This window comes from Trachurus japonicus, chromosome 10 (genome assembly GCF_045865225.1).
Source record: "Trachurus japonicus isolate A0001 chromosome 10, Traja_1.0".
NCBI classification, from domain to species: Eukaryota; Metazoa; Chordata; class Actinopteri; order Carangiformes; family Carangidae; genus Trachurus; species Trachurus japonicus.
In genome coordinates, this window is record NC_140916.1 from 36,147,841 (window position 1) to 36,160,342 (window position 12,502).

Genomic DNA, 12,502 nt, shown 5'->3' on the forward strand with positions numbered 1-12,502 from the left:
ACAACAACACTAGGAGCTAATGCTACAAACATGCTTGGAATGTGGACTTATTTAATTTTTTTCGGGACAATTACGCAATTTGGGGCTTCAGCACAAGACGGACATTACATACGAGCATCATGGAGGTATTTGGATGTTTTTTTGTGTGTGTTTTTTTTACGAAGAGCTCTGGTGTCCCTTTGCTACCGTGGCATTGAAATGCACTGCTACGCCAAGACCCCCTGTAACTCAGAGAAGGGACGGTGGACTCTGAAACTTCTTCCAGCCCTTAGTCAACATGAGGGTGAGTAGATAATGAGCGAAATATCATTCTAGGGTGAACTATCCCTTTAAAGAGAATACAGTGTTGTGTCGTTCCTGAGCATCGGTTGGTCAATCCTGGGCTCCGTAGTCGATCTTAGAGCCTCTGATACTTTTTGGCCTATTGAATCTAAATCCTATTACTACTTTAAAGGGTTACACGTGTTACAAACTCAACTCTTATCTGACAGCAAACCACATCGGAGACAAATTCCAATCCGGTTTTCGCAAAAACCACTCCACCGAAACAGCCCTCCAAAGAGTAGCCAATGACATCATGTTGTCCTCAGACTCAGGCAAATTCTCAGTGTTGGTCCTACTAGATTTAAGCGCAGTATTTGACACTGTAGATCGACGCTTACTTCGAGGCAGGCTCAGGGACTGGGTGGGCGAGACTGGCTCCACCCTAGCTTGGTTTTCTTCCTACCTCAGTGACAGATGTTTCTCAGTGGCCATCGGCCCTTACAAGTCTGACTCCACCCCCTTGCATTGTGGTGTACCTCAAGGCTCCGTTTTGGCCCCTCTCCTGTTCGCCTTGTACATGCTCCCTCTCAGTCACATCATCAGTAAGTTCCCAGGCATCTCCCATTACTGTTATGCAGATGACATTCAACTTCATTTTTCATTTAAACCCGAAAAAATGCAGAGTCTCAGCACCCTCCTGGAATGCCTGGCAGCTATCGTGGATTGCATGGCAAACAACCTCCTGCAGTTAAATACTGCAAAAACTGAGGTCCTAGTCATCGCTTCCAACAGTGTCACAGCCAGGGTACAAGAACATCTCGGACCACTCAAAAACTACATCCATACAAACATCAGGAACCTTGGAGTGCAATTCGCCTCCTAATTGGAGGAAGCGTAGTGTAGCTACTTTTGAGATTCTCCATGGATCTTTTAAATTCTAGCTTCTGTCCGTTTTTACCTTCCACGTCTCTTTTAGAACCGATAATGCCGACTGCTATATGGTTCTGCTCCTATGCAATGCTGCTTTGTCTGTCTATTGCCTGTATGTCTGTCACTGTTATTGTATTATTGCTATATGGCTCTATTCACTCCTGCCAAAGACAAATTTCTCCTTTGGGGGACAATAACGTTTATCTAATCTATCTAATCTAAAAAAAAAGTCTTGCCACATCACACCCATACTTGTCACTCTGCACTGGTTACCTGTCCCGTCCAGAATTCAGTTCAAGTTGCTGCTCACTTACAAAGCCTTCCACGGCCACGCCCCTAATTACATCTGCAACCTCATTCACCACCACACCCCCAGTCGGTCCTTGAGATCATCAGACCAGGGCCTTCTGTCAGTCTCTCGGACCCGACTTAAGACAAAGGGGACCGGTCTTTTGGGGCAGTGGCTCCTAGGCTGTGGAATGCGCTCCCACTTGATCTGAGATAAGCCCAGTCTGTTAATAGTTTCAAGGGTCAGTTAAAAACACATCTGTACAGACAAGTATTTGAATGTCAGGAGGTACCCACTGCCTATTTTCCATTGTATATAGCTAAACTGTCTGTGTTAACCTCCGGTGGCCTTGCATACCACGTGATTGCTACTACATCTACGCATGCGCAACCAGACTGAGACTCGAGTCGGTCTCAGTGCGAACCTTGCGCATGCGCGCTGGCAGGAAGACCGGACAACAGACACAGAGCTAATGCTACAAACATGCTTGGAATGTGGACTTATTTAATTTTTTTCGGGACAATTACGCAATTTGGGGCTTCAGCACAAGACGGACATTACATACGAGCATCATGGAGGTATTTGGATGTTTTTTTGTGTGTGTTTTTTTACGAAGAGCTCTGGTGTCCCTTTACAACCGTTGCCTTGAAATGCACTGCTACGCTAAGACCCCCTGTAACTCAGAGAAGGGACGGAGGACTCTGAAACTTCTTCCAGCCCTTAGTCAACATGAGGGTGAGTAGATAATGAGCGAAATATCATTCTAGGGTGAACTATCCCTTTAACAGCTTCAAATTCTATGGTTAAATAAATAAAATAAATATGGTTCTTTTGGAAGTGAGGTATAGAGAATTACCTGAGAGCGGATCACCCAATCACATGTTTTCCAATTATGATAAAATTAACGGCGTGCTTACCTTTTTTGTGATTTTGGAGAAAGCATGATCTGACTCTCGGTTGTCCTCGTTCTCAGGTTCCTCCTGGCCGAGGCTCGCCAATTATGATGTAGAACATTAATCTCTGTTTGGGCCGATTTGTGCAATTTCACATCATTCAATAAAATAAACTTTAAACTCGAAATGAAATGCTGGAAAAGATGGATCCGAAGTAGAAGTAGAGTTGTCTTTAATTCATTTAAGAACAAAGCAAAGGAAAAACAACCCGAGTCGCATATATAGACAAAAGATAAGAAAATAAAAGTAAGGAACTAAGTAAGGGCCTGTCAACTGGTAAGCAGACCCTCCCTCACAACTCCCAGTTCTGTGATGTCATAGCTGTGAATCTCTCTATTATCAGCACATCTACATCTTTATTAAAATTTGCTATGTTCCAATTCGTACTCCTACCCATCCAGAAGAAAGAATGGGGGGGTCTGGGCTATAATTCTAAAATCCACGTACATTAACCATGGGAAACACAGGCTGTTGCTTTCTCAGGCCTGGACTTATTCATCCCCCTCAAATGGACGTATTACTAATTGTAATTCATAAAACATCACTCTTACAAATAGACAAGTTCAAACAATAAGAATTGACATCAGATCATTTAAGATGATCATACTATGATTATTGAAATAATTAAACAAACCATACTTAACTCATTGAGTGCCATTGACGTCTATGGACGTCAATCAAAATCCAACGCTTGAGTGCCATTGACGTCCATAGACGTCAAATGCACTTTTCTGCGGCTGGTAAATGGGGACGCTCTCGCGCACACTGTGAGTAATTTTGGGGCTTCTGGGATGTGTAGAACGAAGGAGACTGTAGATCAGAGCAAAAAGTGAAGAGGAAGGAGAAGACGAGCGCGATCGCTACAGAGATAAAAAAGTTGGGAAAAGTTTCTATTTCTAGAGAAAAACGACGGGCAGAGCCTGGAACAAGTGTAACGTGGAGCTGGAGGAAAGCTTAGCCACGGTGCTATTAGCATAGCTCCAGCATGAAGTGATCAGAGGAGGCAGGAAAGGTAAACTCATCTAGATGATCAGCACCGAAATGCCGAAGCGAAAGCGGATCGCGGAGTCAGTTTCACCAGTTGCTGTCTAACCGACGTGACGACGAACCGAGAGATCAGCGCGGTGCGTCGCTGCCGCGGCCGCGTCCAGCACAGAGGCTGAAGACGCCACGACGTCTCCCTCTCTACTTCAGAGACGAGGGGATGAAGCAGGAGGAGAAGGAGGAGAGGAGAGGGGAGGGGCAGAGAGGGGAGGGGGAGGGGGAGGGGAGCGTAGGAGAGGCTGAGGGGGCAGCAACCGCTCGTACTTGTTGTATTTTAGTTGTTGTTGTTGTTGTTGTTATGTTTTTTGTTTAGTCTTTGAATTTGAATGAAATTTTCAGAGGTCTTACATATTTTTGAAGCCAAAATTAAAACGGATAAATCACTGTTTTTCTTGAGAGACTCTCTTTCACAAAAATGCCTTTTTCTCAGCTTTCTAGAAAAAAAGTGGTCTTTTTGGTGCAACCAGGCTCTATTCAACTTAAGATAAATCAAGAATGGAACAAGGTACAAACAAATGGTTTTTTCCCTAGTTATATAGAGAGTCTCCTCTTTCCTTTGAGCTGTTTGGTGTTTTCAGAGTCATAGTACAAAATACTCTCTGGGTCTTGACATATTACTCAGAATGCCCCAAAACGCTGGCACCTGGCACTGACCATTTTATAAAAGGTCTGGCACTCAATGAGTTAATTTGTAAAGGTGGCATAATATTCTTTTACAGGTCTTGTTATTCTTAAACCTTTACGTCATCTTTCATAAAAGATACCACCACGGCTGCTAATGCTGCTCAGCTGTAGCACCGTGTTTTATAACGGTAGTAAAAAACAAAAACAACGACATCAATCATCCTCCGGACACAAGCCGAGTCACAGACACTCAATAGAGCGTTTGAGCCAAGTTAAAGAAGAAAAGTCCAAATTCTCTGATTTCAGCTTCTTAAATGTGAATATATCTGGTTTCTTTGAGTCTCTCTTTGGTTTGTGGACAAAACAAGACATTTGAGGACGTCATCTGGTGGTTTGAGAAACACACTGATTGATATTTTTCAACATTTTTTAACATTTTATTGACCAAACAACTAATCCATTAATCATTTACATACCAACAGAAAGAAATAACCGTTAGTTGCTCAGGTGTAGGACTGGAGCGTCCCGTCCTCTACCTGCTGTGGAGCTGCTGGTGTTTCTTCATGTTGCCGGACTGGCTGAAGGCCTTCCCACACTGACCACACATGTATGGTTTTTCTCCGGTGTGGACGCGCCGGTGGAGCGTTAAGTGAACGGAGTTAGTGAACCCCTTCCCACACTGCTCACAGCTGTACGGCCTCTCTCCGGTGTGGATCCGCTGGTGGACCGCTAACCCACTGGAGTTAGTAAACGCCTTCCCACACTGCTTGCAGCTGTATGGCCTCTCTCCGGTGTGGACGCGCTGGTGGAGCATTAAGTGAACGGATTTAGTGAACCCCTTCCCACACTGCTCACAGCTGTACGGCCTCTCTCCAGTGTGGATCCGCTGGTGGACCGCTAACCCACTGGAGTTAGTAAACGCCTTCCCACACTGCTCACAGCTGTACGGCCTCTCTCCGGTGTGGATCCGCTGGTGGACCGCTAACCCACTGGAGTTAGTAAACGCCTTCCCACACTGCTTGCAGCTGTATGGCCTTTCTCCGGTGTGGACGCGCTGGTGGACCGTTAACACTGAAGAGGTAGCAAACGCCTTCCCACACTGCTCACAACTGTACGGCTTCTCTCTGGTGTGGATCCACTGGTGTCTCGCTAACCCACTGGAGTTAGTGAACGCCTTTCCACACTGCTCACAGCTGTACGGCTTCACTCTGGTGTGGATCCACTGGTGTCTCGCTAACCCACTGGAGTTAGTGAACGCCTTTCCACACTGCTCACAGCTGTACGGCCTCTCTCCGGTGTGGATGCGCTGGTGGACCATTAAATTTCCAGAGGTAGCAAACGCCTTCCCGCACTGCTCACAGCTGTATGGCCTCTCTCCGGTGTGGACGCGGCGGTGGACCTTTAAATATTTGGAGGTAGCGAACGCCTTCCTGCACTGCTCGCAGCTGTACGGCCTTTCTCCGGTGTGGATGCGCTGGTGGACCACTAACCCACTGGAGTCAGCGAACGCCTTTCCACACTGCTCACAGCTGTACGGCCTCTCTCCGGTGTGGATGCGCTGGTGGACCGTTAACTCTCCAGAGGTAGCGAACGCCTTCCCGCACTGCTCACAGCTGTACGGCCTCTCTCCGGTGTGGATGCGCTGGTGGATCGTTAACTTTGAGGAGGAAGCGAACACCTTCCCACACTGCTCACAGCTGTACGGTTTCTCTCTGGTGTGGATGCGCTGGTGAATTTTCAGTCGGGACAAGTCGGTGCACAATGTGCCGCACTGTTCGCACCTGTACACCGTCTGTCCACATTGGCGTCGCCGGTGGTGAGCGTTCAGAAGACCTGAGGTCCTGAACGTGTTACCACACCCATTACAGCTGTGTAATTTCTTCTTGGTGTGATCCTGTTGCTATGTGAACAGATAGGAAGAGAGAGAGAATCAATCAGTCAATCAATGATGGATGGACATTAACTACCGTCATCGTCATCACGCTTGTTGATGCTGCTGTTTTGTTTTCCTTTATAAATTCTTCATTTTTTAAAAGTATATTTTTAGGCTTTTTTGCCTTTATTTGATAGTACATATAGTCCAGGCAATTTAGCTCATTTTGGTCCCAAAAATAGAACTAATTGTAACAGAATGTTTTTCACCATACATCATTTCTATGAGGTGTCTAGAACAACATACTAAAAGTCCTAAGAAATCCTATTTGGGGAAATATGTTTAATTTGCATCATTATTTACTGTATAAAGTCTATGGTGCCGACAACAATACGGGGTGTAAAAAATAGCTCCCATTGGGGTGTATTGTTGTCGGCACCATAGACTTCATACAGTAAATAATGATGCGACTTAAAGCAGATATCAGTGGAATGTTTTTGTTAATATAAGTCCTAAATAGTCCTATTTTCCGTCAGCAATCACTTACATGAAGTATTTCAGCCTAAACACGAGTCTCTCCGTCACTCTGCTCTGCTGTAACCCGAGGAGAAAATTTTCCTTGTGGGATACAAGTGTTATCCAATGAGGGGAGAGAACGGCATGAAGGGCTGTGTGTGCAGCCAAGGGATGCGCGTGAATGTGGTGACGTAGCACGAGGACCAATTGATGCCTGACAAGGGCGGGGGCTGCTAACTCATGGTGCGTTCAAGGAAACTCGTACTTTGTGTTTTTCCTTCCTGTGAAGTCATACCAGTTCGATCTGGTACGAGTTCACGGGTCGGAAGTTACGAGTGGCCGTTATAGGGAACTTTCACAGACAACAGGACGGTAAAAACACGAGCTACGGGTTACCTGGAACGCTACCAAGTCGTAGTTGTGACTTGAAGCTGTAACTTACGGTTTCAAAAGCCTGCCTTGAACACAGCATTAGCCGAAACGGCCGTGCCGGTGATATCTGCTTTAAACATATTTCCCCAACTAGGATTTCTTAGGACTTTTAATATGTTGTTCTAGACACTTCATAGAAATGATGTATGGTGAAAAACTTTCTGTTACAATTAGTCTGTCGTAAAACGCTATTTTGCCTGGACTAATAGTAGAGATGGACAGGAAGGGGGAGGCAGAGAGATGGAGAATGACATGCAGGAAAGGTCTGCCCGACGCAGGATTCGAACCGGGGATGCCTGCGTTGAGGACTGAGCCTCTACATGGGGCGGCCGCCTTAACCACTGCGCCACGCACCGCCCCGACAAATTATACTTTTTTTATACTAAGCAAAACATGTCAGCATTTGAGTTGATATAGTAACCAGTGATGGGAATTAGGCCGTGTAACAGCTCAAAAAGTTAGTTTCCCCCGTTATAACTCTGTTACTGTTACTGTCAATAAAACACTCTGTTACTTGACTAAAGAAGTTACTTTCTCGCGTGAAAATATATTAAAACTTAATAAAGTGACGTAACAGCGCTACAGCAGGAAATAAAGTTGGCAGGTTAGGTTTTAGACTTTTTAGTGAACCACAATATAGTTAGCAGCTAACAGTTAGCTTCATCTCTTCTCTCACTCCCACTCAAAGCAGAAACACAGACCTGTGGACCGGAACCGGACGGCTTGTTTTCCTGGTGGACTGTGTCCTGCTCCTCCCCCGTAGTCCCAGTCTGCCCAAACAAATCCGGATCCTGGTTCGCCTTCTTTATCATGTTGTAGTCCTGGTCCTGGTTCTCCTCCTTAATTCCGGTCATGTTCTTATCCAGGTCACTAATTTCCCGGTCCAGGTTCTCCTCCTTCATCCTGGTCCTGGTCAGACGGGACCTCCTCATGGTGCTTTTCCACTAGCTCAGTACAGTACAGCACGGCTCTACTCGGTTTTATACTCTTATTCTCCAGCCCCTCCTACCTGGTACCTGCTACTTCCCCTGCCTTCCCCTGATTGGCCAGAGCGTTGTCACTGGAAGACGAGTGAGTCTGGAGCTGACGAGAGGAGAGAAACAAGAGAGAGACGACGTGATAGGACGACCCCGCCCCCGCTGAGGAGCAACTATGAAGAACTCAGAGCTGGAGAAGCACCTCAACCGAGCCGAGCCGAGCTGTTAGTGGAAAGCGATGTCTGTTTACCTTTGTATTCTCATGATCTCAGAACTTCAGAATCATGTGACCATGTAGAAATGTTTGAGGAAGAGTGGGAAACCAGCATTTTTTTTTTTTTAATCACGGTGTCCCAAACAAGTATCCATCGGTTGCCCTCCAAATAAGGCCCCTGGTTTTCTATATTTCCTCCTCCAAGTTAACTCAGTCATATTTTATATATAGTAATTTATTACAAAAACATGAACTTTGATGTTCGTTTGCAGTGATAATCCCAGATAGCAAAAATGAACACCACACTTGCTCCATTTCCTTCATTAGTGTTTACAGATCTTCCATTCATTTAAACACTCAACGCATTTGTGTTTGTTGTCAGAGCTTAAATAATATTCAGACACAAACTTTCAGAAGTATTCCACTGGTGTCTGGAGGGAAAGTACATCGTCGTACGTTGATGAGTCAAGTAGATACAGAATATTATTGGGACCAATATTCATATTACTAGCAACACCAGTCATGAAGCATGGTGTGTTTTTTCGGTCGGGACTCAATGTCCACATTGACTGGGCAATACGTTCCTGGTTGGTTTACTTAGTCCACTTGTCCACAGGTATTGTCACCTGACTCTGTATCAATACCATCAGTGTCATCTAACATCATGTCCACATCACATTATCCATTTTGGATGATAACACTCACATCCAGCACACTGTATCAAGGATCTGTCCTTCTGAAATGGAAAAAATAAATGTGAAGCAGATGTTTACCTATGTATAAATCATACACATGCTTATTAGCTTGTAGATAACCAGCAGGAAAAGTTGGGGTGGTAGGGAAATTGAGTAAAATATAAAGTGTTTACACATTCACACATTTCACCAGTCACACAACACTGTCTGGCTAACCTATTATACTCTGTGATTATCATCCTAAAAGGTATGCATACAGCCCCCAATATACCACCACACCCTACACTCCTGAACATTCACACCTGCTCCAGTACATTACCACCTCCAAGCATCCCCCACCACCGCTTTGACTATGAATGGATTAGAAAATGAGCAGGAATTTCTTTAGAAAGCCCTGCTCAGCTTTCTGTGATGAGAGGAAACTTCTCACAGAATTGAAGGTAGGCCTAATTAGAAATTAAGTAGTAAATTAAAATCAGCCATGGCCATATATTTAATTCCTGTTGTAACAAAAAAGGTTATTAATGAGCACTATCTCCACATTTGTAATGACAATTGTTTAATGCCTTGTCAATGATTGGATTCACCAAGAGGACAACGGTGGATTTGTTATACATGTCATTACAAAATTAATAAAGGTGAAGTTCCTCCAGAATATGCAGGGAACAATTTGATGGTTCCTGCTATTCCAGAAGAATTGGCCTGTTTAAATAGTTTAGAACAGCATTTGGTAGCCTTACATATTCCATTTATGAAAATGTTGGCTCTGCAAAATGGTGTACATGGTCCTGTGACATGTGTTCCTGCTAACATAGTGGAGACTAATAATTTGTTGCCCCGCTCCAATATGGAAGGGTCATTGCTGCATGTGAAATTAAAGCGTAAACTTACATATAAAGGACATTATGAGTATCAGTTTATTGATACAATGCATATTAGGCAGGCGTTGCAATATTTAAAACAGCATAATGTCCATTATAAAGATGTTCAGTTCAATGATGCATGGGTAAATGATTTTTGCAGGGAGCAAGACACTTGTTTCAGGGACAGATGGTGATCAGCAGGTTGATGGTGGTGCTGATGTTGCTAAGCAGGTTCAGGATGAGCTTCTTCATGACATTTTTAATATTTTCATAACCGTATTTTAATAACCGTATTCTACATGCTGATGGCAGGTTTTCCCAAAATGTAGAATATATCTTTTTTGTACAATACATGTCAGAGGTCGAGCAGGTCAAGAATAATGTTTCCATTGCGTTACGTAAAGGGAAAGGAGGTGAAACTTTGGACAAAGTTAATATATTGCAAGATCCAGAGACTTTAAAGAAATTATTGGAGTTTGATGATGGTTATTTTTTTTAAACCAATTAGAGGGACTCCTGCATTTTGTCAGGGAGCACAGCGGGACCTGTTGACTTGTGTCTGTCCGCTTGGTGTTCCTACTTGGTTTTGTTATTTTTCCTCTGCTGATTTGCGCTGGAAGAATCTTCTTAGCAGTATTTTGAAACAGGAGGGAAGAACAGAAACTGTTGAGCAATTAGATGGGGCTGATAGGTGTGATCTGCTGCGGCGTAACCCTGTCACAGCAGCGAGGATGTGATTTTTGTTGGCATTGTTTTTTGGGGGAGGTCCTGATTGGCAAAATAAAGGATTACTTTTATAGGGTAGAGTTCCAGCAGCGTGGCTCACCTCATGTACATTGTTTGTTTTGGATAGAAAATGCACCTTTAATAGTGTTATGACTGGACAACAAGAGTGTTCAAACCTGTTGTTGTTCCGCCACAACATGATGTACAATATGAAAAGAAAAGAAACACAGAGCTGGCTGGTGGACAGAGGTGAAAGAGGGGCGCAACTGTGCTCACCGATCCAATGGCGGTTCCAGCTGCTCGGCCTTGGTGTCGGCGTCTTTCTCGACGTTCACAACAGCCCGCGCTCTGCTCTCCTGAGCAGACCAGCCCAAGCGTGCTGACGGAGTCAGTGTAGTTCATGGGTGAGAGAGCGAGGGGAGGGTTCGTGGAAGCGGGTGAGGATGAAGTGTCCAGCGCCCTATAAACTCAAGCTACCGACCGTCTTCAAAAGGCGAACACACTTCAGAGAAGCTATGGGTCCATCAGCTAGTAGCGATGTGTGGCACACAGGCCTCAGTCTGGTGTGTGGCGGTTCAGTCTCCCCCGGCGTCTTCCAGGTGGCCTAGATGAGCAATCACTGCTCGCGCCAAACGACTGCGCCAGAGGTGACGTCACAGTCACCATGGTGACAGCTGCGCATCACATGTCAACACAACCAGCTCCAAACAAACAAAGAAATATAAAGGAAAAGACCTAACCCGTCCGTAACAATAGATAAAAATACGGATGAAGAGGTAGTTGCATTTATTGATAAGTAACATGTGAACTACCTTCAGATGATGACACATTATTGGACACTGTCACATCTGTACAACAGCATTCAAAACTACATTCAAAATCTTGTAAAAAGAATAAGACTGTCTGTCATTTCAATTTTCCAAAGCCTGTGTCAGCAGTACGTACATTTATTAGCCGCAAACCAGAAGTTGTTGAGTGCACATGTGCCCCAGAAGCAGGTCTTCTTTGTCCTTGTCTGACTAAACCAAAGCTTATGAAAAAAGAACTGGCGAGTAATATTTTATCTGAAATTAAAGAGGCCGTTTCAGAGGAAAATTGCTCTTTTCACAGTGTTTAGCAGCCTTGTTTTAAGTCAGGAGTTGTTCGAGACTGCCTACAACTGGTTGAGTAGAAATACACATGTTGTTATGAAAAGGCAAGTTGATGAGGTTTGGATTAATCAGTACAATAAATCATTATTGAAGTGTTGGAACGCTAATTTGGATATTCAGTTTGTTGTTGACGCTTATGCCTGTGTTGTCTACATCATATCTTATATTTCTAGGGCGGAAAAGGAGATGGGACTGTTGTTGGGAAACGCCCAAAGGGAGGCACAGAAAGAAAGTAATCTTAATGCTAAAGAAGCCTAAAAAATACTTGACAGTGTCTATTTACAGAGATGTCTGTGCCCAAGAATCTGTTTACCGGTTAGTAACACATGCACTTGAAGGACTGCTCTAGGAAGGTGGTGTTTGTTCCAACAGGGGACAATGTTGTTAAAATGAGTTTACCTTTGAGTGTGTTGAGGCAGAGAGCCACATCAGGTGTGCAGTGCCAGATGGCGTGGATATAAGTGTCTGGTGTCTTTTGTGTACAACTAGTGCACATGTCTGAAGAGAAACCCATTTTGTTCATTTTCTGTCCTGTGTAGTGTGTCCTGTGAAGAATCTTGTATTGTATCAACTGTAGATTTGCATTTTTTGTCATTAGATAGATGTTTTGCAGATTTGACTCCAGAAGATGGCATCAGGAGCAATCAATAGGTTGGTTTCCCATTTTAAATTAAGTATTAAATTAAAAGATAAGCCATGGCAATATATGCAATTCCCATATAAATAATAAATACAATATCATAAAAGAAAACAATATTTGTAAGAAAACACAAGGACAGGGGTTAGAATGTGCAGAACATGTTTAATTTAAAGTACTTGATTCCAGAAGAAAAAATACAGTTGTGCAAAGTTGGTCTCTTTGGGTGATGTTCCCATTTATTGTAACAAAAAAGGTTGTTAACAAAACAGTAGTTGATGTGGATTGAAGCAAAAACAAAGATCACTGGCTTT

General features: G+C 44.0%; 1 protein-coding gene across 1 annotated transcript in view; it reads right to left on the reverse strand.

Annotated features, from left to right (window-relative positions):
- Window positions 1–4,636: 4,636 nt before the first annotated feature.
- LOC146980330 (uncharacterized) overlaps window positions 4,637–12,502 on the reverse strand; it is a 41,185-nt gene continuing 33,319 nt past the window's right edge. The window contains exon 3 of the mRNA XM_085788658.1: window positions 4,637–5,986. Coding sequence (XP_085644784.1) covers window positions 4,637–5,986 — 1,350 coding nt within the window. The remainder of the gene's footprint in view (window positions 5,987–12,502) is intronic.